This window comes from Cyanistes caeruleus, chromosome 1 (genome assembly GCF_971803275.1).
Source record: "Cyanistes caeruleus chromosome 1, bCyaCae1.hap1.1, whole genome shotgun sequence".
Lineage (NCBI taxonomy): Eukaryota > Metazoa > Chordata > Aves > Passeriformes > Paridae > Cyanistes > Cyanistes caeruleus.
This window is the reverse complement of record NC_141701.1, coordinates 20,746,294-20,772,047: the sequence shown is the minus strand read 5'-3', so window position 1 is coordinate 20,772,047 and position 25,754 is coordinate 20,746,294. Positions and strand designations below refer to the sequence as shown.

The window sequence follows — 25,754 nt, the reverse complement described above, 5'->3', positions numbered from 1 at the left end:
GAGCGGAGCCGGGGAGAGCTGGACGAGCGGGGCTGGTGCTGAGGGCGTGAGCGGGGCCGGGGGGCGGCCGTGCCCGCGGGGCGATGGTGCCCGGGCGGCGGCGGCGGCCGTGAGCGGGGCGTCGCCATGGGCTGCGGGGGCAGCCGGGCCGACGCCATCGAGCCCCGCTACTACGAGAGCTGGACGCGGGAGACCGAGTCCACCTGGCTGACCAACACGGACTCCGAGAGCCCGCCGCAGGAGGGCGGCAGCGCCGAGGGCCCCGGCCGGGAGCAGGGCGGCCCGCGGCCCGGTGAGTGCGGGAGACGGGGGCGGGCACCGCGGGGAGGGGAAGGGCTGCGACACACCTCGTGTGTGCACTGTACACCCTGTGTGTGCACTGTACACCCTGTGTGTGCACCTACACACCCTGTGTGTGCACCTATACACCCTGTGTGTGCACTGTACACCCTGTGTGTGCACCTATACATCCCGTGTGTGCACTTACACACCCTGTGTGTGTACCTATACATCCCGTGTGTGTGCACTGTACACCCTGTGTGTGCACCGTACACCCTGTGTGTGCACCTATACACCCTGTGTGTGCACTGTACACCCTGTGTGTGCACTGTACACCCTGTGTGTGCACCTATACACCCTGTGTGTGCACTTACACACCCTGTGTGTGTACCTATACATCCCGTGTGTGTGCACCTATACATCCCGTGTGTGCTCCTATACACCCTGTGTGTGCACTGTACACCCTGTGTGTGCACTGTACACCCTGTGTGTGCACCTATACACCCTGTGTGTGCACTGTACACCCTGTGTGTGCACTGTACACCCTGTGTGTGCACCTATACACCCTGTGTGTGCACTATAAACCCTGTGTGTGCTCCTATACACCCTGTGTGTGCACCTATACACCCTGTGTGTGCACCTACACACCCTGTGTGTGCACCTATACACCCTGTGTGTGCACCTATACACCCTGTGTGTGCACCTATACACCTGTGTGTGCACTGTACACCCTGTGTGTGCACTATAAACCCTGTGTGTGCACCTATACACCCTGTGTGTGTACCTATACACCCTCTGTGTGCACCTATACACCCTGTGTGTGTACCTATACACCCTGTGTGTGTACCTATACACCCTGTGTGTGCACCTATACACCCTGTGTGTGCACCTGTACACCCTGTGTGTGCACTGTACACCCTGTGTGTGCACCTACACACCCTGTGTGTGCACCTATACACCCTGTGTGTGCACTATACACCCTGTGTGTGCACTTACACACCCTGTGTGTGCACCTATACACCCTGTGTGTGCTCCTATACACCCTGTGTGTGCACCTATAAACCCTGTGTGTGCACTATAAACCCTGTGTGTGCACCTATACACCCTGTGTGTGCACTATAAACCCTGTGTGTGCACCTATACACCCTGTGTGTGCACTATACACCCTGTGTGTGCACTTACACACCCTGTGTGTGCACTTACACACCCTGTGTGTGCACCTATACACCCTGTGTGTGCACTGTACACCCTGTGTGTGCACCTATACACCCTGTGTGTGCACCTATACACCCTGTGTGTGCACTTACACACCCTGTGTGTGCACCTATACACCCTGTGTGTGCACCTATACACCCTGTGTGTGTACCTATACACCCTGTGTGTGCACCTGTACACCCTGTGTGTGCTCCTATACACCCTGAGTGTGCACTGTACACCCTGTGTGTGCACTATACACCCTGTGTGTGTACCTATACACCCTGTGTGCACCTATACACCCTGTGTGTGCACTTATACACCCTGTGTGTGTACCTATACACCCTGTGTGTGCGCTATACACCCTGTGTGTGCGCTATACACCCTGTGTGTGCACTGTACACCCTGTGTGTGCACCTACACACGTTGTATATGCACTTACACACCCTGTGTGTGCACTTACACACGCTGTGTACACACCTGCGCACGCTGTGTGCACCTACACACACAATAGATGCACCTACACACACACGATGTGTGTGCACGGTGGGGCTGTGCGCCGATCCACCCATTTTCCTGCTGTCAGGAGAATTTCGCCACTCCGGCCCCCCTAAGGAAATGCGGGCGCCCAGGTCTGCGCTGCAGCCGCGGCTCGGAGCGCTCGGAGCGTCTGCCCTGCCCGGCCAGCCTCGCCGGGAGCGGCTCCGGGAGCGGCTCCGGGAGCGGGCAGAGCCGGGCCGGGCAGAGCCGGGAGAGGCCCCGGGGAGCGGGCAGAGCCGGGCCGGGCAGAGCCGGGCCGGGCAGAGCCGGGCCGGGCAGAGCCGGGAGCGGGCAGAGCCGGGAGAGGCCCCGGGGAGCGGGCAGAGCCGGGCCGGGCAGAGCCGGGAGCGGGCAGAGCCGGGAGCGGGCAGAGCCGGGCCGGGCAGAGCCGGGAGCGGCTCCGGGAGCGGGCAGAGCCGGGCCGGGCAGAGCCGGGAGAGGCCCCGGGGAGCGGGCAGAGCCGGGAGCGGGCAGAGCCGGGAGCGGGCAGAGCCGGGCCGGGCAGAGCCGGGAGAGGCCCCGGGGAGCGGGCAGAGAGGCCCCGCCGGGAGCGGCCCCGCCGCGCTCCGGGCTCTGGGCTACCAGAGCTGGTTCGGGCTCACGGCCATGCTCGGCTAAGAGCGAGAGCATATAGACGCCGTCAGCTACGGAACAGTAATATCAGAAGGGAAGAGAACTCAGTCCTTGAGGCTCTTGCTATGCAATACATGCTTTTTTCTTTTGCAAGACAAGAAATTTAGGAAATAAATTGAAATTAGGGAAGAGAGTGCTTTCTTCCACACTACCTTTGATGCCTTCTGATATACAGAAAGTTGACCAGAGGGTGGGCTGCACAAGAGCAAACCTGCAAGTTTGAATTTCCCAGTTCTTGACAGTAATCCACATCCCTAGTTGTGTGCCTGAGGTGTTACAGAAGTGACAGATACGGGAAAGGGATTGAGGAGCTCTGATCTGATGTGCTGCTTTAAGTGTTTTAAGAATTACTGTTATTGTAGCAGTACCTAGAAATCTCAGCCTAGGGCCAGAAATTTATTGTGATATTGTACAAATGGTTGCTGCCCAGAATAGATTATAATTTCCATATAAAGCAGTAAATGCCTATAGGCAGGTTCAGGTGAAAGGAACTAGCCTTACAGACTTTTGTAGAAAGTAACAGAGCATAAGGAAGAAATTATGAAAGTGCAGGAGTGAAAATTCACCAAGGTGGGCATCACAGGCCAGCTGGAATAGGGAGACCACAACTCTCTGCTGACCAAAATATGATAGGGAGGGAGAAGTCACAAAGGGTCTATGTTGTATTCCTAAAGGCTAAAGAAAGACTCTGTAGTAGTCAGAAAGGGGAAATTTTGAGAATTTGAAGGTGAATGTGTCTACAAAATATATTAAAAATTATTAGATAAGGAATTAAAGAGGTTCAAGATAATGCTGATCAGTAAATTCAAATGACAGGTAACAGTGTTGTCTCCAGCAGTGAAAGCTAAACAGAGCATTACCTTTTTACCCACTTAACATTATCTTAGCCATGTTTACTTTGAGTTGGTGCCTAAACATCACAAACAGAAGCTAGACAATCCAAGATCTGACTCAGAAAAGGAGGTAATAAAGAGGTGGATCAATAAGTATTCTTCCTAGAAACATGTGATAGTTGACTTTGTATTCAGAGATGAGAACACCAGAGATAAGGAGAACAACATTCAGACCGATAGAGACTGATGAGGGCATGAAAAGCTTTACAAGAAAATCTTGTATTGTAAAATACTGCAGAATAAATTTGAAGGTGATGAGGAAAGGACAGAGTAGGAGCAAAAAGGATGAGCAGGACTTCACTTAGGGCAAGATTCATTTCTCAACAGAGCTGTGGTGGCAACAGTTTAAGGAACCTGAGGAACACAGGCTGCTCCAAATTAGTGCCTGAAAGTCATGAAGTACTTTCATGGAGAGCTGCTGTAGGGTAAGGTTTGAGGTAGGGAGGGAATAGGGATAAGGAGAGGTACACTAGGGGCTGGAAACAGCTCTTTAAGTGAATTACAGATGACAGAGAGAGGAAGGAGCAATTGGAGGGGCAAATGAGGTCAAGTATGGGCTTAAGACATGAAGAGGATTAGATGCTTTTATTGTGAGAACTGAAAACTACTTAAGAGTGAGAGACAAAAAGGAAAAGTAAGGGAGGGGACAAGAGCAGGATGGGAGAGATGGGGAAATGGGAGATGACACTGGCCCAAGTCAAGGTAGGAAGGTGCTGTAAGTGGGAAGAGGCAGCCAGGGAAGGGGGCACCAGCCAAATGACAACGGGGAAAGAGGATCAGGTTCTTCTTTGTCATTTTTCATCAGGAATAAATTGGTGAAATTCCGTGAAGAGAGAGATGTAGAGATAGGATGTAAGAAATATTTTGGGAAAAGACAAAAGCAGTAAGAGGTGGTTGTAATTGTCAACACATCTCAGTTGTAGAAAAAACAGAACTGGACATCAAAATGTAAAGAGAAGTAAATCACTCAGGGATGGAAGAATGTCATGTATACAGAATCAGAGAGTGTATCAATGAGGAAAGGGTTAGTAACTACCATATATTAGTCTTAGTAATTTCATACCACCACAAACTTTATCATATGCTTCCTTTTTTTTCAGCCAATACATTTAGCTTTCTGTGCCTGCTCTCATTTGAACTATATGTATTTCTGTAGCCAGATGTTTGAACCTTTACCAAAGCATTTTGAAAGCTCAAATATTATTAAATTTAAAGGGAAGCACTGTAGTTTTTTCTAATTTTCTTTTCTATTTTTCCAATTTCTATTGATCCCTTCTTAGAGTATTTGTTAATTTCCCTACGTGATTTTTTGCATACATTTTTACAAAGTGTATTGTAATCTCCCTATTTTTTACAGGAAGACATATAAGAGAGTAGTAGTTGCTATAATGTACCTAAAATAAGAGAGATGGTCTTAGGTTCATGAGAAATCACCAACAGACACAAATATAGGTGGTTGTAACTTATATAGTAATGTACATTATGTAACTTACTAGTGTTGCAGTACACTGCTGAGGCTTTGGCAATGAGGGACAGGGCAACCAGATATGGATGAAAGGGGATAGAAAAGTAATAAATAACTTCATGAAGCACTGCAGGTGCTGGAATTGAAAGGCATTTTCTGGAAGGTAAGTGTACGTACTGTTCATAGGGCGAGTGGCTTCTGTGAGGGAGAAAAAAAAGGAAAGAGTCACAGTGAGCCCTTACAATAAAGCAATTTCTTGGAAGAACATCCATTGCTATGCGAGCAAAGAACTTTTCACAGGACTGAGCTACAGCGTGGGCTATGGCTGGGGGAAATAATAGACTGCATTTCTGCTTAGTAACTGTTCCTTGATCCTTTCAACTCTTTGTGCAAATTGCTTTCTCTTTAGAGAGGGTCTGATTCAGCTAAGTGGAAGTGTTAGCTAAGTAATGACTTTCTGAGGAAGTAATAATCTGTGGGTACAGATGAGTCCCCAGGGCAGTCACCACGGGTTACACACAAACCATGGGGAAAAGGCTGAATTCACAAAACGCACACAAAAACCATCAAGTATTTTGGAATGTGTTTGCACAACATGTTATGTTATATTGGGATAACTTGCTGAAATGTATGTGTATGTGTATGTGTATGTGTATGTGTATGTGTATGTGTATGTGTATGTGTATATCCTAGAAATTTTAGATGTATCAACTCTAACTCTATTGATTAATATCAACTCTAAGAAAAATTAATTTTGCTTTTTTTAAAGCGGGTTTTAAGCTGGCTTTTTTCTACTCCTTTCTATTTTCACTGACTAAGTTTACCTGCTGTATTCAATTATTTTTTTCTTTATTATACCTGAAAGTGCCTCAGAGTGGATATGGCACATCATCTTGTGGTCTGAGAACCTTTAAAATCAATTTACCTCGTGGGCTGCAAGTGCCTTGGGACAAAATCCCTCCTTACTATTTTCCCACGGCAACCAGCACAGTAAAACCCCAGTCTTTAATAGAGATTGTTACTGAAATGCAAATAAAAGTAATTAGTTTTTAAATGATGTAGCAACCAAGTAAAAAATAATTCTCTTGTACCAGAATGGAAAAGTTGAATACTGATTGCTTCAGACTGACTTGTTCAGTTCCTCAACTAGTAAAATATTTGTTGATTTTTTATCATTATGTGACCCACAGTATCAGCTAAAAAATTGGTTTTTATTGTTTGAACTTCACACTTTTTCCTTAGTGAAGTAATTTTTTTTCCTGAGGCATATTAAAGTAAACATTATCCATATTCCACACAGACTCACCTGATGTACTCAGAAGGAAAACTTGCTCATAGCATTAGCAAACATAACTGCAGTTAGTGGTCTACCAGGGATGAAACCTGCAGTTTAGGATCAGTAAAGACATTTGCAAAATAACTATGAAATGGGACAGCAGTCGAGTCCTTTGTAAAATAAATAGAGAAAATCAGAGGAATACAGGAGAAATTTTATCACTATCTAGCAACCTGGCTGGCTGACAGTTTATCTTGCATAATTGCCCTGATATGCTTGTGTGTTTATGAGCGATTCTTGCTCTGCTTTCTGGGGCTAAATGCTGCTGCTTCACTGTTCTCTGGTCGCTGCCAGCTCCGTTTTACAGACCAGGCTCACAATTTGCAGCTAGGCTTTGGCCAAGACCCAGCATGCAAAACGGGGCGTTTCAGAGGTAACCTTGCACAGAGGAGCTGTGGACGGTGAGTTTTGCACGGCTGGCAGCCGCAGCCGGGGACCGGGCTGTGCGAGCATCAGTTGCCGTGACAACAGGGACTGCTGCTGGACCGCGCTGCCGTCATCCCTCGTTTGCCAGGTGTACGCAAAGTTAAGAGCTCAGCGGAAATAAATAAGCAAGCATCAGGTTGTAAATGAAGAACCCGGTGCAGCAGAGTGCTTTTTGTGAATTGGACTTCAGAAAAATATGTAATAAGCCATCTGTTTTTGTTCAAGAGGTAAAGAGGGATCAGTGCATTACATGGGTATATCAGGATCTCTTTGTGCTCCTATGCTCCTTCTGTGCTTTTATTAATGGGTTTTTTCAAAATCTGGTATGTTTAATAAACAACTATAACAATGATTCTGATGTGGTATTTTCAGGAGATAGCCTTATTACAGTTCAGAATTACAGTAAAACTGAATAAATGCAGCTCTTCCTGGTCTGTAGACATACTGCAGCAATTCTCTTTCCATCTTAGTCCAGAGCTTGGCTATAATAATGTATTGTGTTTGCGTGGCAGTGTTTTGTAGTGGGGAGCAGGGTAAGGGTTGGTTTCTGTGAGAAGCTGCTAGAAGCTGTCCCCACATCCCGTGGAGCCAGACAGCTCCAAGACAGGCCCATCACTGGCCAAGGCTTAGCTCATCAGCAATAGTGGTGGCACCTTTGGGATAACACATCTAAGAAATATGGGGGGGAAGAACCTGCAGAAGAGCAGCTGGAGAGAGGAGTGTGAATATGTGAGAGCAGTACCTTTGTCATTTCCCATTCAACACATTGTTGTGGATTGACCTGGGCCAGATGTCAGGCACCTACCAAAGTACTCAGTCACCCCCCTCCGCAGCTGGACAGAGGAGAGAAATCTTAATGAAGGGTTCATGGGTTGAGATAAGGACTGGGAGATCACACATTAAATACTGGCACTGGCAAAACAGGCTCAACTTAGCAATATGAAGGTAATTTACTATACTAACAAAATCAGAGCAGGATAATGAGAAGTAAAATAAGCCCTTAAAAACCCTTCCCCACCCCTTCCTCCTTCCCAGCTCTACCTCCTCCCCCAGGGGCTCAAGGAGGAGATAGAATGGGAATGGGGGTTATGGTCACTTCATCACCTGAGGCTTCTCCCGCTGCTCAGGGAGAGGAGGGGGGTCCCTCCCACAGGAGACAGTTCTTCAGGAACTTCTCCCATGTGAGTCCATCTCACGAGCAGCAGCTCTCTGTGAACTGCTGAAATGTGAGCCCATCCCATGGGGAACAGTCCTCCCAAAACTGCTGCAGTGTGGGTCGCTCTTCCATGGGTGCAGTCCTGCAGGGACAGGCTGCTCCAGCCTGGGAGCTGGGGGACCCTCTCTCCACGGGCCTCCCACAGGCTCACAGCCTCCTCCAGGCAGCCACAGCTCCAGCGTGGGTCTCATCCACAGCTGCAGGTGATCTCTGCATCCCTTTGGACCTCCGTGGGCTGCAGGGGCACAGCTGCCTCACCATGAGCTGCGGCAAGGGCTGCAGGGGAATCTCTGCTCTGGTTCCTGGAGCACCTCCTGTCCCTCCTTCTCTGCTGGCCTTGGTGCCTGCAGAGTTGTTTCTCTCACATGTTCTCACTCTGCTCTTCTCTGGAAGGAAAAGTACCACTACACTACAACCTTTGTTTGGATTTTCTTCTCAAATCTGTTATCACAGAGGCATTAGCAGCATTTCTATTTGGCCCAGCCTTGGCCACTGCCACATCCATCCTCAGAGCCATCAGGGATTGGCTTTGCTGGACATGGAGGAAGCTTCCAGCAGTTTCTCACAGAAGCCTCCTCTGTGGCTGCCCTGCTACCAAAACCAGACCATGCAAACCCAGTACATCATTACTTGGGGTTTGCTCAGCATTGAAGCCGATCAGGGATTGCAGTATTGACCTAAACCAGTACTTATTACACCACAAGAGAGTGTTGAAATTATTGGAAAAAATCAGATTCAGATGATAAATACAACTTTTTTTAATGACCACATTTTTCAGCCCCTGTTGTAATTCTAGCTGTTAATTCTTCCATTCCATACATTTTCATCTTGGCTGACATTTGGTAGCTCAATACTGGTTTAATTTCACACTTCAGTTAAAAAATGGCACCGATACTTAGTTGGCCCATCCAGATCATGCTAAACAATCTACCCCACCGCCTTTGGAAGTATTTTTAAATTAATTGGTTTTTTTAATTAATATCCATAGCCATACAAATGGATGCATCTATAGACAGCAGAACTTAAATAAAAATGCCAAAGATAATTGAGAGATGAGAAATTTTCTTCTATTATGACCCTTCAGCCTGCTATTCTGTGAGATGTATCAGACTCAATTGCTGGCTCTTTGAGAGTAGATGGTTCAGATACTGCATGAAGTCTCCTGACTGGTCCTCATGTCTCAGGTGGGAGCAGCCACCTCTCAGCCCTGTGGCAGGAAGGGAGGGCAGGGGCTGGACAGAGTTCTCCAGATGCCTCCTCCTTCCCTCTTCACTGTACTGTTTGCCTCTGGGGTTTCCCCAAAACACTGCAGAAGTTGTACCACCAGCCAACCCAAACTGTGATAATCTTCCCACAAAACCTCTCAGGCTTTGATTAGTATCCACTTAGTGGCCAACAAGGGTTGATAAACTCTTCTTACAGCCTAAAGCAGACCTGCTAGGATTGGTCACCCACAGTTTACTGCAGAATAATAATTTACCAACTGATAAAGTAAATTTACTAAAAATGTCACGTACAGGAATACTTGAATTACATGAAAGGCTTTCCCAGCTGTGACAGTAGCAGAAAGCAGAAAGGCTGTTGAGCATCAATAAAGATGATTTGCAGGAGAGATGAGTTGGAACCATCCCTACAAATGATTTCCCTGTGGAAAAAAACACTCTTCTTTTTCAGCATTGAAATCTTTAAAGGCAAAAATTTTCTTAGTTAATGAGTGCCAAGGGTCTGTCATTAACTAAAGGAAGAGGTTTTACACTGTTTCTGCAGCAGGAGGTGGGGAGAAGGGATGGTGAAAGAGGGAGAGTATCTGAAAGGGTTTGAGCAGGAAACCTGAATGGTGGTTTTGTCAATGGCAGATCCTGCCTGCAAGATACTGAGAAGGAAATTGCTCTGCAAAACTATTCTTCTTGTGGAAACAGTGCTCTTTCCCCCATCCCAGCCTTTATATCCTGGTTCAGGACATTTAAAAATTGTCTTTTCTTGTCCTTGTCTCCTTGTCTTGTCCTTTTAGTATTTACACTTTCCAAACAGTTCTAATTCTGTATTTTCCAATTTAGGAATGTAGAATTCACAGCAAATTGTTAAAAATTGCATTATCTTTAAGTGAAGATTCCTTCCAATCTCAAAGCAGAAGTGCAATGTATTGCATACAGGAAACACAGTTCGGAGTGCAATTTACCTTGTTGTTCATTGATTAAAATTTCCAAAATTTCCACATTAAGCACATATTTCAGTAATCCAGCATTGAAGTGACCGAAATCTCTCTTTTCTTTAACTGTGATTGGTTCTAGAAATATATCTCCTCATAGAAACAGAAATTATATTGCTAGTCCCAACTTTCTTTCCCCTCAGATGTTCCTGCAGCTTAAAACAGATTGCAGTTAAAAGAAATCTGGGACTGAAAGCTGGGTTTTATCTTAAATCAAATTTGCAATATTTAAGACTCAGAAACAGGATGATCAAAGCCAGCAGTTTATTGTAAGACTTTCTCTTTGACCTGCACCAAGCAGCCCTCTTTTCTGGAGTATAGGACCAGGTCTCTGGCTGTGTGGTGAATGTGTACATCTTTCAGCAGTAGTCTCACATGAAACAAGAGGCTTCATCCTTTGCTGTACTCAAAGAAATAATGCAGTAAGGCAATTTTATTTTCTGATGAACACAACAGAAAATGAAACACCAGTTTGCTTTACTGGACTGTCACGATGCCTTTTCTGCTCTGTTTTGGAAAAATACAGGTTAAAAGTAAGTCAAAGAGGTAGATGAAGGAGTGGTGTGGTGGGTGAAGGAGAGATTTAGGCTAGCTAGTTCAGATGCATGCTAGCTACTGAAGAGAAAAATAACCAGCCCATTCTTTATTGACTGAAAGAAATATTTTGATTGCAGATTTTTTTAGCAGTTTTCTTAACAGTGTATGTAGTTGTGTTTCTGTCTCTGTACATTTTGTCTGCATATTGTCCTCATGTTGCAATTTTCATTTTTGTGAACTGCTAGTATTTCCCAAGTGGGCCATCAGACTTTTTTCAAGCACTTGCAGTACTAAAAGCATATCTGACATTTGCACAATGCTGATGCCTGAGTGCTTTCTGAGTGTTTACACTGTGTGTGGAAGAGACGGGAGAAAAGCAATGGCTTTATTTAGAAGATGGTTGATGGCTGATGGCATTAAGTTTTAATGTAGTTACTGCCTTCATTTTAGGATGAACACTAAATGTGAGTGATGACTTTTTTACATGCATACAGATACCTTAAAGACAAAGCACTTTATGATCACACCATGAACCGGTTAAGTCAGCAGTATCTTTCTGTATATTCATGGACTGTAAAGCTGGGAATGCCACTTGGCCATACTGGAAAGTCCAGCCCACTGGACTTTCCTGAGTTAATTCAAGAAGCATACCTTTGGGACATTGAGACAGAATTTACAGCTTTCCAGAGGCTGACATTTTGCCTAAGCCTTTGAAAATTATCCCAGTAGTCAATCACTATTTTTTAAAATAAATGTGGTATGTACTACTTGGAACATTTAACTTCAATTCCAGCAGCTGAACCTTGGTAAGCAAAACTGAGGAATCATTTCAGCTCATGTTTCATGTACCTTTGAATGCTTCTCATGAGGATTTCTTTTTAGTCTGCCTAAATATTTTTGCTGCTCCTCAGTGTGATTAATTGAAATCATGCCTTTTGCTCATCTTAAAATTCCATGTGTGATTAGCTAGGTAATAAGAATGATAATAATGCTTTCCATGTCTTTGTTGGAAATTAGTCTAGATCATAATGAGAGATGTTTTATTACCATGTCCCAAAGGAGAAGGAAAGCCCAGGTAAGGGAGGGGGAAGGGGCATGTGAACACCTACAGCTCTAAGCCACTGGTCAGAACAGGGTGGGTACTGTTGTGGATGTGGATGACTGAGAGAGGGCCAGCAGCCTGCTGCTTGCTGTCCATCTCTCACAGCGCTCTCCTGTAAGGAGAACTTCTTCCTTGGCATTTTAAGGACAGGTTTAGACAGGAACTGAGCCAAAACCCAGCACTTTTGAAACACAGGCTGATTTGCCATAATTTGGACCCTGATATAAGGTATTGTGCACAGAGTGTATAATTTTAATGTATTTTTCATGGGCTTTACTGAAACACAGCCAGTATACTTGCATGTGGAAAAGCAAATACCCCCACTCTCTATCCTTCTAAAATCCAGTACTATGAAAAGCACTTCAGAGCTTTGCTATTTGTGTGTTAGTTTTCCAGTTTGGAGGAAGGTGTGATCTGTTTCTGGCACATAAAGTGGCACTGGTTAGTTGCTTAATCCATTCTGTGTCATTATTTTCCCAGGAAAAATATGTACTCAGTTGTCAAAGTCTTCCAAAACGTTGCTGATGCAAAATGTGTGGAAAGTGTAAATGTGTTTGTGGTATTTTGCTTTGCTGTCTAAAATTCATATCACATTAGAGTTCAGAGAAATAATTCTAGATTCTCTGAATGTCTGGGAAGCAAATTTATTGCATTGTATTTGCTGATAGAAAACATTGTTTCTGGTAATATTTTCCTGCTGCAGCAGGTCATCCCTCTGTAAATTTGGATACTTCATCCTAGCTCACAAACCCACTCTCTGCTATGCCTGAAAGTTTCCAAATTGTTTCTTGTTAGGTAAAAGAGCTATTGCATATTTCCTGAGCATCTGGCCTCATGCCTGAGTCTGCTGCTTTGGAGGAAATGACTTAAACCTGACTTTTGTCACAGCCTCCACTCCATTTTTTTATTGGATCCTTGCTATGTCTTGTTTTTGCAGCAGAATCACTCACTAGCCCTTAGGCCTGCAGATGCATGGCTTTCCCAAAAATATATAGTTTCAAATCAGGAAAATAGTAGAGAAAACAGACATTTCAGTGCTTTCTGTACTTATCATCACTCTGTAGCACGAAATGCAAGAAACTCAGTGATGATTGCAAACACTTATTTCCTCTGGAAGAATCTGTGTGTGGTGATAACACTTTTCATTTGTCTTCACTGTGAGCTTTCTCAGAGTCCATCTTTACAGGGCAGCATCTTTTTAGTCAGGCATTTTCTAAAACAGCTCCTTATGCATTATGCATAACAGTCACGATAAATAAAAAAGTGTGTTGCTGAACTAGAAAATTGAACCCTACAGTTTGCTTGTAGTCAGTTTCAAAGGTATAAATTTAGCACATTAATCAACAGCTACCTGCTTTAAAACAATGCTTGTGATTCTATAGCTGAACATGTGACAGCTCAGGGTCTCAGGGGTCCTGGGTCAGATCTAGAGTGTATTTGGGTCAGAATTCATCTCCTGTTCTGGTCACTACCTGCTGCTTTAAAATGAAGTGGGAGAATATTGTGGCAAACACACATGGAATAATTTTCTCCACAAATAATTGATTCTTTTGGCTAAGATTAACTTTGTCTCCTTACTACAAGGCTTCATACCCTGCTCAAATTTCTTGACAGCATTAGCTACTGCAGCATTTCTGATTTTCTCAGTCACCGAAATTTTCAGGTCATCTTGAACCTTACTAAGATTATCTCTTTTGATGAAGTCTATGCAGGAGATCCAGACAGACCTGCCTATGTGTTATTTGTGGTTTGAGAAGTTTCCTGTGGTCCTGATATTTAAGGACTACAAAATTGTCCCCCATGATCTCTTTTCTATCTCTCTGTGCCAGATGTCAATCCATGACACAACTTTGCTTTTTAGACCAGTTTTACTTTCACAAATTGAATTGATTATATTATTATTATATAATTATTTTGATATTATATTATTACATAAATATATTATGATAATATAATAATTATATACATATTATAATAATAACATCATATAATTATATTACATGCAATTAGTTTATATTATATAGTTATAATTATATAATTATACCATTAATTATATATTAATTAATATTTCCCTCCTTTTCACATAATCTCTATACAAAGGTGATACAAAATTCTTCATACAAAAATCTGGTTAGAAAGACTTAAGAGTAAAAATTTCCTCTCCTCTTTATGAAATCTGTCATAAAGGATAATTCTTAGGTGTAACCAGGCTGTATGAAGAATTAGAGCAGCATGCATGCAATGTTTATCCTTGGTTATGTTATCATTAGTGTTGTCATTATAATAAAAGAAACCAGAAAAAATACGAAATATGGGTCTAATATCTTAAATTTTCGTTCTGTATTTTACATTTTCACTAACTTCTCTGTGATGAACACCCTATTTACTAATTTACTATTTCCTATTTACTTTTCAAAGCTTTTTTAGACAGCTCCCTCCCCATGTAAATGTGTGTAGGGTGGGGGGGTTAGAGGTACATGATTTAAGCATTTAGAATGGACATAAGCTTGCAAATCTGTGAGCAGTTTTTCAGACTGCAACTTTAAATATCTATCTCCTAAACTACAAAATTGGAATGATGCTGTCTGACAATTTATGAAAACCCATTAAAAATTTTGAAATTACCATGTTTGTTTTGTTTTGTTGACAAGCACACCAACCTGAGCTGCTTTCAGCTGCTTGCTCTGATTCCTGTGCTGCCTCCCAAGTTGTGCCAGTCTGCCTGCTTGCGTCATTAGGGGAAGAATAAAGTCTAAGATTGATTTCAGATTAAAATAGCCCTTTTTTCCCTTGGTGCTGCTGAAAAAAGCATTTGTCAAACTCCAGCCTAAAGGATTTCTCTTGGCATGGTAAGCGAGGCAAGTCTTAGTGTGCCTGTGCAGTCCAGCAAGCGAAGAGGAAGGTGCTGGTAAGCATTGCCATGGGAGGACAAGTTCTTTGTGAACTTGTGTGACAACACTTTGTGCTAGAAATGTGGATTTGTGAGCAATGGGGCTGCTGCAGGCTTGTTCTCGCTATGGTCATTGAGAGAGAACTCGTGTGTGCAATTTCATGTGCAATGAAATAGCTGTCACTGTCATCCTCCCCACAGAGACAGCGGCCTGGCAGCCCCCAAACCCCGACCAGCCATTCCTGAGGGAAGGTTCACCATCACACTCGTGAGCATTTAATAAGCACCCATAAACCAGGTTTTGGGAACAGAGCCTTCAGAATATTGTAGCCTTGCCAGTTCATTTGAAAGTAAAATATGTGTATTTGACAAAGAATTGAGTTGAGATCTGTTGTTTCTCCTGGTCTAAAGTGGCCCACAGACTTATGTCAGAGATGACATGAAAAAGATGAGAATGAAAAGAACATTACTGAACCTGTTCATTTAAATGTCTATAGTGATTTAACAGCACTGATGTAAACTGAAGCTCTACCATGAAAGAGCAAGGAGATTATTTACCAAACCCCTGCTATGAGGATGGCATAAATATCTCAACTGTTCTCTTGTTTTAAACCACAATGAGGCAAGACCCTTAGAAAAGCCACCCTGCTGGCTTGTAAGTTCCAGATAGTACATAATAGAGTTAAGTCTTCATTTTTGTGTGCTGCGCCAAGTCCTAAATAGCAATGCAAAAATATTTGCTATTTTAAAAGCAACCATGTGTTCCTAATCCTTTTTTAACATCATCTCTCTTTTGCAATCATTTTGTGTTATGTATCTAGTCTATAAAATAGGTGTTAGTTTATGAATTGCCAACAAATCTTGTGTTCTTAACACCACTGCTTATGTATTCTCACAGCAATTTCTTCTTGGTGTTCATACATAAAGAGCAAGTCACTGAAACCACTAAACTGTTGCCCACTGTCTAAATTATCTATTTGCTAATGAAAACAAATTGTAAAATAGTTTCTTAACTTTGCAGTAGGACATATTACAGGATAAAATAAAAATTATTTTTGCCTAGTATTGGTGACCACTAGGTCACCCATATAAAGATATAGTAGTGATACTGAAAGGCTCCAATACTGATGCCTGGTTTATATTTGACAAGCATAAAAAAAGTCACACCCCTGCAATGCGGGATGCAGAAGTATGCTCAGGCTGCAAACTAATGGAGACAAAAAAATGAACCAGAGAAACCATTTTCAGGATTGACATTTTCCATCAGCCTCTGGAAATGGATTCGTGTAAGAAACATTTTTCTATGCAAGACCAAAAGATGCAACACAGTCTGATAAATGAACAATTGTACTTAATAACAAAATGGCTTAGCTGACAGCTGTTTCAACCAGACAATTTAGTCAGAGGCCAGATGGACAAAGAGACACATGGTGTAAAGTAATTTCATAGGATGACTCCAGAGAAGGAAAAACTCATAATTTGGATGTTTGAAATGTCAAAGACTCAATTAATGGAATTAGTATGTAATTCCTAGTGCAGTCTGCCTGTTGAAAGCTGTGCCCAAGCTTGTTCTCAGAGCTGCACTGCAAGGTGAGGCAGTGGACTCCTGTCTGAGAGCTCTGACTCACACGTGTCTCATTGCCTCTCCATCTCCCTTCCTGACAACTGGTCCTGTCTAAGATATCAGCCTATGCCACTTACTGCTCCTCACAAAGTCATTTTTTGCCTCTCCTCTGGTCCTGTGGAGAAATAGGAAGAAGTAAGACCTAAAACATAGGTAGGTGGGGAATTCTGAGAGATGTAGGAGAGGTGAGGTTTACTGCTGCCTTACTGGAATTGCATCTAAACTTAGGCATGTGAACAACATCAGATTTTATATCTGGCAGAAAAAGAAGTTCCCAAAGGTAGAAGTGTTTTTCAAAAAATAGATTATAATATAGTATTTTCTTGTTTCATCTCAATTTTTTTTCTATCAAAAGCTAGATGGCTGCATTATTAGTTACCACCACTACAAGCTAAAGTGTCTCTGGAATACTCTGCCTCCATCTTCTGACTGCTCAGGGAAATGCAGTGACTAGTTGGTATTCAGACTCCTTAACTCACAGTATCATAGAATGGCTTGAGCCAGAAGAGATCTTAAAGGCCTTTTAATTTCACAAAATGTTATATATTTTCAACCAAGGCTTTGAATATTTGGGTGAAACTTCATTGAATTCAGTCATTGTCTTTGCTAGCTAATACTGACAAATGTTGCTTTCTATTGACAAATCATTTTTCTTACAGATTTCTGAAATAGAATTCAGGACTTTGCTTCCTTTTTAATATCTTTAACACAACACTTGAATTCCTACCTGATTAATGCAGAAGGTTTTGATGACAGAATGTCACTATACAGCAAAGGTTTGGCATTGGTTTTCCACATACTTTTTTCTCACTTAACTGTCTGTGACTACTTAATTTTTCTAGGTTTGACACTTGCATTACCAGTTAGTAAATTTGCCTTTTTTCTTACTCTTTTGACATAAAGCTCTTCATAAATAAGCTTTGACAAAAACTAATTTTTGTTATTTTAGAGAGCAACGGTAATGCATCCCACTAACTCCTTGTATTTGGATTTCAGACCCAGTGCTGCAACCAGATGTTGAGTGCTCTGCACTCACTATAAATGACAACTGATTTTTGTTAATGCAGTAAGATGGGAAAATTAATTTTTGCAGTTCAATATCATATTGTACGATGCCTGTGTATCCACACAGCTAGAGCAGAAAGCAAATTACTCATTTATTTGATTGCTGATAGATAAAGAAACATGAAATAAATCTTTTTTCGATTTCTCAACTTCAAATGAAAAAATATTCAAGGCAAGGCCATGCACAGAGCAATGTTTCCATCCATATTTGTCTCATCTGTCGTGTTCACATCTAACCCCTTCATTTCCCAGAACTAGAACAGGTTTAAGGTGGCCTTCTCTGGGTCAAAAGTTCAACTCTCAGTCTTGCAAGGATGTGTGTGTATGTAGAGAAGTCAGTGGAGACCTGCAGGTGACAAAAATCTACTGCTATGCTGCACTCATTGTTTTTCCAAGTTTTCTGAGCCAATGTTTCACAGAGCAGTAGACCATAAAAAAAAGACCAAATCATGTCAAATGTGAGGATGAAGATGCCTCAGGGAGGTAGACTGCTCTCACTGTGGTACTGTACCACACTTTGCATCACCAACACAATCACAAAATGTGGCAAAATAGAGGGATGCCAGAGCCAGCTACAAATTGCTCCTCAGTATTAATTGTCCAATTCCATGTGTCCCTACCAGGTCTTCTGGAGGATGGGAAATTGGCTCACACAGGTGTATCTACAGCATCAGCCACAGCTGGAATGCTGAGTGCTGAGAAGAGGAACAACTGTGGCTCTCAGTGTGCAAACACCATAGTTCACAGCATGGGAACTACAACACAGAGACAGAATGGCTTCAGGACCACAGAGGTATGAGTATAATTATGCTCCCTAATGCCCAGCACTTTCTTCAAATTCAAGGTCTAAGTTGCTTTTGTGACAGCCTTTCTCTTCGCAGTGAAACTGTATTTAATGTCTTGAGTTATGAGTAAATGGTGCCAGGCTGCACTATAGCCATGGATGATTGAACTGAGCACCCCTGGCAGTGCTTCATGCCTGAACGACCACAGAATTGATGTTTAATTTGTCAGTCAGAGTAACACACACACTTGCTACAGTAAAAAAGCCCCCACATTCATTTCTTTCCAACTCAGTCCAGCTGTGGCATGTATCATGCACACTATTTAGATTAATTTTCCAAAAAGGAACTTGTCCTTCCGTAATTGCTGTTCTGCTTAAAATGTGGGCACTGCATGAACCCTGATTCATTCAAAGCTGGATATGAAGCTTGAAAAAGTCATTGTGTGTCTTTTCAATAACTTCAGTAGGCTTTGGATCAGATCCTCCCCGCTTTTCCCCCTTACTTATGTGTTGTGTACCTTGTATACATTGTAAGAACAAGGCTATGGGGCTATACCAAAGATGAGCTCTCTCCTGTCCCAGCTGCCTTCCCACCCATCTGCCTCCTACAGGTTTCCACTTGCTGCCCTCTTTGCATAGCAGCTGCTGAGCTGCTGCAGATAACAGAAAGCCAAAATCTATGGCTGGTTTACTGCTTCCTTGGTTTCTCATATGAAAAGGTGTTAGGTAAAAAATTGGGTAAAGGAGACTTCCTTGTTTTCTGGGTTATCTGCAGATGTAGCAGATAAAGTCCTTTACGTGGTCCTCAGCATTTCTTGGGGCATCTCAGTTTCTGCTTTGAGAAGTGCCATGCTGTTGTTGCTGCTTCCCCTACTTTTTCAGGGGAGTCTCCTCTTACTACAATATAATCTAATTTCACATCTGGGGAGAGTGAGACTGTAAAAGTTTGGCAATCACAGAATGTGCAGTCATGGGTGAATGTTTATATCCCTGTGGGAAACTGTCCAAGGTACACAGCACTCCCTTCTGGGTGAGCATGAATTGAGCCTTGAGGTGTTCCCAGAGTGGAATCATAAATAACATCTTTTGCATCTAGTTTTGCCCTTCGTGAATAGCATGCTCCTTGAATTTGCATTACCAGTTCCACAAAATTTGGCACAGCAGTAGTTAAAGTTGTAATATTGGCATTCAGTCTCCCACAGACAACGGTGAGTGGCCACTGTCCCCTAGGCTTTTTCACCATTCTCTAAGGGAAACAATTGGTTTTCTTATCTGTACAATGCTGGCTGGATTGGCATCCCTCTTGAGCATCATTTTTACCTTTTCTTCCAGGTTTTGCTTTATCTCCTTTTCTTTCTGTAACTGTTTGTGCAGCTGCTCAGTTTCCAAAGATAGTAACAATCCAGTTGTTTTCCTGCCCTCTATTTCCTCTCTCAGATTTTGTTTCACTCTGCTATGGTTTTTGCCTACCTAATTTCTCCAGTAATTGTCTTTCTCTATGCTCTGCTGAAGCAAGTAGAATCTTAAAATGATCTTTCTCAGTTATAAGCTTGTTTTTGGGTTTCCAATTTTTCTTTCATTTCCCTCTTGAAAGCCAGTGATGACTTTAATACTCCATTTTCTGATTTCAAAGCAGCATGTTCTATAGATGATGTCTTTGAGGGAAGAAGGACTCTGGTTCCCTTTTGTGTGTAAGATTAGTGCACCTCCAATACTGCACATGTAATTGCTTTGTCTTTCCAGAATTTTTGGGCCAATTCCTTGCCTGCCTGGAAAGGAGCACATTCATACTTCTGTAGCTGTTTATCGCTGGCAAACTTGCTGACTTCACCAATTCTTCCATCACATAAAAAATCATGGAAGGGAGACACACGCACCCCTTGTTTCCCACGTTGTTTGCAGATGTAGCGGGCCTGGGGGCTTTCCCTTTCTTACTCAGTATTATCTGCCTGTCTGAGATCCTGGGAGACCTTCATGGGCAATATTTTAGAGTAACCAGTATTTTAGACTAACTCTGAGTCTGGTGAGGTGCCAGAGGCACAGTGTGGCAGCACAGTAAGTCTGGACACGACCACAGTCCCTGATGCAAAATTGGCATGAATTGCACTTAAGTCTGGGCAAAGTCAGTAAGATCATTCACAAACAGTGCAATTTCTGGCCTGTTGGACAGAATGATGTCCACAAACTGCTGTTGATAAATGCACTGATATCAGAATGCATAAGCAATGGGATTACTGTGGAATAAAGCTTCCCTGACAGGCGGCCCCATGGGGGAGGAGAGAGTACAGCCTGTTGACCACCCTAGGACACATTTGCCACATTTACCATCTCCACATCTAATGCAGGTGCATAAGAAAGGAAGTTGTCTAAACTTCTTGTAGTCAAAAAAAATAAATTTATGCCTGGAGAGAAAGTGTAATATTTAATTTAGGCTCCAGCTCTGGTCTGCCATTCTGCAACTCTGTTTTTCCACTGTTCCGGGAACCATAAGATGTTCATATAGTGTAAACACCTTAAGTTTAGATGCCTAGAGTTGAAAAGCTGATTATTCCCTGCAACTCAATTTTATTTACCTGAACATTCACATTGACTACAGTTTTTCTTTTATCTCAACATGCTATAGAATACAGCGCAGTGCAGCACATGGTGCCCTCAGAAGAGTTGAGTTGTGCCATCAGCCTGTGGGTTAGCAGGGGATAAATCATGTCACCTCTCTGTTTCTCACTTTCTCCTGCATCAAGCTCTAAAGTAGCCATCTGCCTGATCCCTTGACACTTGGTTATGACTTGTGCTGTTGAAAGGGAAAACTTTTGACACTGACTGTATCTGGGAAACTCATGATGGTAATGTCAAAACAATTTAGAAGTAAAAGATGATGACGAGGATGATGAAGATGATAATAAAAAAAGGAGTGCTAATACCAGTGAAGGTAACAGGTTGGTCAGGCATCTCTCCCAAAAAAAGGTGGTATCCAGCTTATGTTCCTGATTGACAATAATATGGTTTAATTCTCATTATATTCTTTGGTGAGTACTTGCATGAACAGGAGCACTGGGAGAGCAGGTAGCAAATGAGCAGGTGCATTCAGGCTGCAGAAAGTTGAAACAATACACAGCAGCAAATTAATGCCAGGTCATATGTACGTACCTTGCACTAATGCCAGTGTCTGAACTTTATCTGACATTATTTTACCTAGAACTCTTACTTTGTAAATAATGCCTAATTTACCTGGCATTCCTTACACTGACAAATAGTCTCATGGAACACTGACAATGCAATAATCAAACCCACCCAACTCAGCTGTGTGTCTCTATCAGCCCAGATCTGTCAAACACATCCAATTTCCTGTGCATTATGTGCATTGCTTATGGCAACCAGCAGACAGTCCGGGAGATGGAAAAGTATAAACTTAAATTAGGGATGCACTTGCATTCCTCAGACAGACTGACATTTTTTAATATTGAAAATAAACTGATGAAGCTCTGAAAGGTATATATTGTGCTTGGGTCTTGTATGCAGGCAGAAGTAAGTGTTACTTTAAAACTGTATTTTCACATCAGAAACATAAAATCAAGTACAGAAAATTCTGTCTCAGGCTAGTGATGCACTACTCACAGTGACATCAAAAGGAAACTCTAATTTCTACTTCTGGACTGTAACCAGATTTATTTGCCCTGCTTTTATAGTACACACATGCAGAGATGATAATTATAGACAAAAAGGTTGATCCAAAGCCTACTGACATCCACTGCCTTTGTAGCAGATATAAAAGCTCGGTCCACGCTGAATGAGCAAGTTCTTCTGCATCACAGTGCCATGTGAAGGATGCTGGAGGCATTCTGTTTATTAAGCAGAACTGTTTTTATAATTTAGGAGTTAATCATCAATGACTCTTTCTGTTGTCATTGTGGAACTCACTTTACTGTTTAAAACTCTCACAGAGTAAATGGGACACACAGAAAATGTCCACGCAAGAAGTGGCCATTAACGTTACGAAAGGCATCAGACAAAGTGACAGAAGAAAAACAAAGAATTGTGCCAATTAATGAAGAAAATTGTGGGTGAGGATGGACTCAGCAAAGCTTCACTGCACTTTAAATGCCAGCCACTGAAGACATGAAGATCTCTAGGTGTTCCAGGTTGAATACAGCAGGCAGCTGCTACTGAGTGCCTCCAGCAGCAGGTCTTGTGGGAACCACTGCAGGATCTTCAGATGTTGTTTGTCTAAAGCAGTGGCACTACACAGACATACACAGAAATTCATGACATTTGTTTTTTACTAACTCCTATGTTATCCCTTGTGTATGTCCTGTTCTGCATTGCTGTTAAGATGAGGCTGGATAGTAAGGGGTTCAGCTCATTGTAATTAAAATCAGGAAATGAACAAATGAATCTGCATTTTTAGTCATAAAGGGGTTTTGAGTGTGCACATTCAAACCCACAGAGTTCATTTAAAGCGCTCACATTTTTAAAATACAAACCCAGACATCTGAAGAAAGTGAGACTAAAGTCTAATCTTCCACTTTTGAAAAAATATTTTGAAAAAAAAATCTTTTTCCAGCTATCTGTATTGGTTATGTACAGTTAAGTCATACAGTAATGTTTTTAAATATTAAAATTTCAATTACTTAGTTTTAATTTATTGTTCATGTTGACATAATTTCAGTCTTAAAACCAGTAACATTCATATTTGATCAGCCTTACTTGGAGGTCCTATTCTTAACTGATAAGTAGACTTATGGCTACTTGGTTGTTTTATAAATGCCTCTCTGATTATGTTGAAGCCCAGTCTGACTTGGAAAAAAGTTACCATTAACATCACATGAAAATAACCACAGTTTCTAAAGTCATATTCTAATGTCAGTTCAAAAAATTAACTTTATTTGGTAGGATATAATTAATTCACTGTACAGAACTTATTCAATACAATGTGAGCATAGTACTCCATGATTATCATAAACATATATTTCTAAAAGGATTATAAATGTTCAGTATAGTAAAGTCTAGGAATTAATTCAACATACTACTTCTTAATATGGAAGTAATAATATATATTCTCTGTGATTTTGCATGTTTATGAAGATAAAAGAGGTAAATTTATTTGCCTCCCCTATCAGATATACATACATAAATATATATATATACATACGTATATATGTATGGATGGATGTATATTACTATCCTTAAAGGGCCATGTAAAAGAGCTACTCAAAACAGGAAAACAAGTATGAATAGGATTGTGAACTGAACCCTAGTTTATTCTGGATTAGGATCACTTTAATAGCTTGCTGCTTAGGTGTGCGAGTTGTTTTCCTTGTTGTACAAGTCTCTGCAATAGGAATTGTTTATTAATTACTCCAACAAAAAGGCAAACTGGAATCCAGAGTTAGAGCCAGAATTTTGCATACCACAGTATATTCTGAAAGGATATACCTGCAGACAGAGTGCAGTATAAACTTGTATCATGATGCAAGAGGGCTACAGAAAGTGAATAATGATCCTGATGTGTTTAAAGGGTAAACAGGATTTTGAAGGAAGGCAAGAGAGAAGGTTTGTTTTGTGAAAAGCTGTTCCAGAGATTGTGGCCTTGGGTGGATACCACATTAGAGTGGGTAGATGCAAGAACAAAGGAGTTGGCAGTGAGATTATTTATTAGCTGAGATGCTATTTAGTGATGATGTGCTGACCAGATGTGTCAGATGGCTTGGGGCACACCACAGAAGCAGCCCATGAGCTGCATGGCCCATGAAGCAGCCCTGGCTCATGCCAGCAGCCATCACAGAGGCAGCTCTTGAGTCTTGTACTCTGAGCATGAGATGCTACAGGATGGTTTGCAGGAGATGGCCTTGGTCCACAATTATCTGGGCAATAGCACAGACCTGCTCATGCTGACCACGTTCCCCATCAGGGTGGCAGCTGCAGAGTGGTGAATGCTGCCTGCCTTGGACTGCTCATGATAACATTTCTGAACCTGTTTATATACTGAAACTCAACTTTATGACATTCAAAGATTGGATCCAACTTCTGTGGTAAAAGCCATGTTTAGTAACAAGCAATTTTATACACACTCCTCATGTAATACATTATTGTTCTTATTCATTAGGCAGTAACTGAAATTACATTATGTCCTAGGTGACTTCTTAGTGTTTGATGTGCAGAGTTCCAATGACCTTAATAAAACTAAGAGGATGTTGTGGAGCTGTGGATCTTGCCTCTGTACACAGATTGGGATATGTTTACTTTCCTTCTACTAGAGATAACCACCAGTAGAAACCATCAATTTGTTTATAAAATAATATACCACTCTGTATAATCAGTGTGACAGAATCTAGTCTATACCACTTTAGACAATTAATTTAAAGTACTCACAATGGATTCCTGTGCTGGTTTTAGTGGAAGAAGCAAGCCAGAAGAATCATCTGGACATTTTCACTCCAGGTGGCCTTCTTAGAAATGAGGGTGTTTACAGAGTCTGTTCTTTGAGCATCATCTTTAAGATATAAATGGCTCAAAGACATCAAATAAAATAACCATGTTAAAAGACATTTACTTTCAGATAAAGGACCTGTGGGCATCTCTGTCTTATATGCCAGGATTTTTTGAAATGTAATTTTCCCCAAGAAGACATTATCGCCACATAATTTGTTTGATGTCCCTTGGCTGCACATGAAGATTTCTACAGGCACACTGAAACAACACACTTTCTACTGAAATGATTTGCCAACAGATGGTGAGTTCTTATGATTCATCTAACTTCAGGTTTTAAACAGAAAGGAACTTTGTCATGTTTCCACAATTCCAAATCAGTATATACATAGTATTTTCCTATATATCTTGGTATATCTTCTTCCACTATGTGAGAAATAGAATCATTCAAAAGAAAAAGGATATTGTCTAGAGAGAGGATTTACAGTTCCTGACCCATCATGAGGCAAATAAATCTCCTCAAAGACTCAGTACTGCTTTATCTTGCACTATTCCTTCATCTTGTCCCTTATGATTCCTTAATGTATTTCATCATTTCAGCATCACTCTAGGACATTGACTGGAAGACACACAATTTTACTGTGTGACTGAAATGATTTTGTACTGACATAAATACAAAACTATAATTATTGTGTAAGCAATATATGAGTACTGCGTCAAACATGCATTCTTGTTAGTTAAATGATTGAGATTTCTTAAAAACCAGGACACAGATATTTTTCATCTTCCTGTGTTCATATACATAGATATATATTTGTGCATGTCTCTGCATGTGTATATTGTAATGCCTTTAGAGTGTACTTCTGCAGTTCAGGCACATTTTTTTGAGAACCTTTAATTTCTGTTTGTAATTCTGATACCCAGTTTGAACTGAAATCTGTTTTACATGCCTTATGAAAAGAATGAGCTATATAATTTGTGCACAGAAATGATATTTGAAAGAGAAGGCTTAGTTTTATTTATAAATGCATCTGAATTAAAACTAAACTAACAGGAACATTTTTGTACTCTCTGCAAATTAATGAAGATTGACCTTAAATTTGAAAATTAAAATAAAGAAAATTTTTTAAGTGTC

The 25,754-nt window shown here is 41.7% G+C and overlaps 1 protein-coding gene across 1 annotated transcript; it reads left to right on the top strand.

Moving 5' to 3' along the window:
• Window positions 1-25,754, top strand: BAALC (BAALC binder of MAP3K1 and KLF4). The gene is made up of 3 exons (XM_086881354.1): window positions 1-292; window positions 18,033-18,202; window positions 22,135-25,754. The coding sequence occupies exons 1-3, from the start codon at window positions 127-129 to the stop codon at window positions 22,237-22,239; spliced, it is 441 nt and encodes a 146-aa protein (XP_086737480.1). The 5' UTR covers window positions 1-126; the 3' UTR covers window positions 22,240-25,754.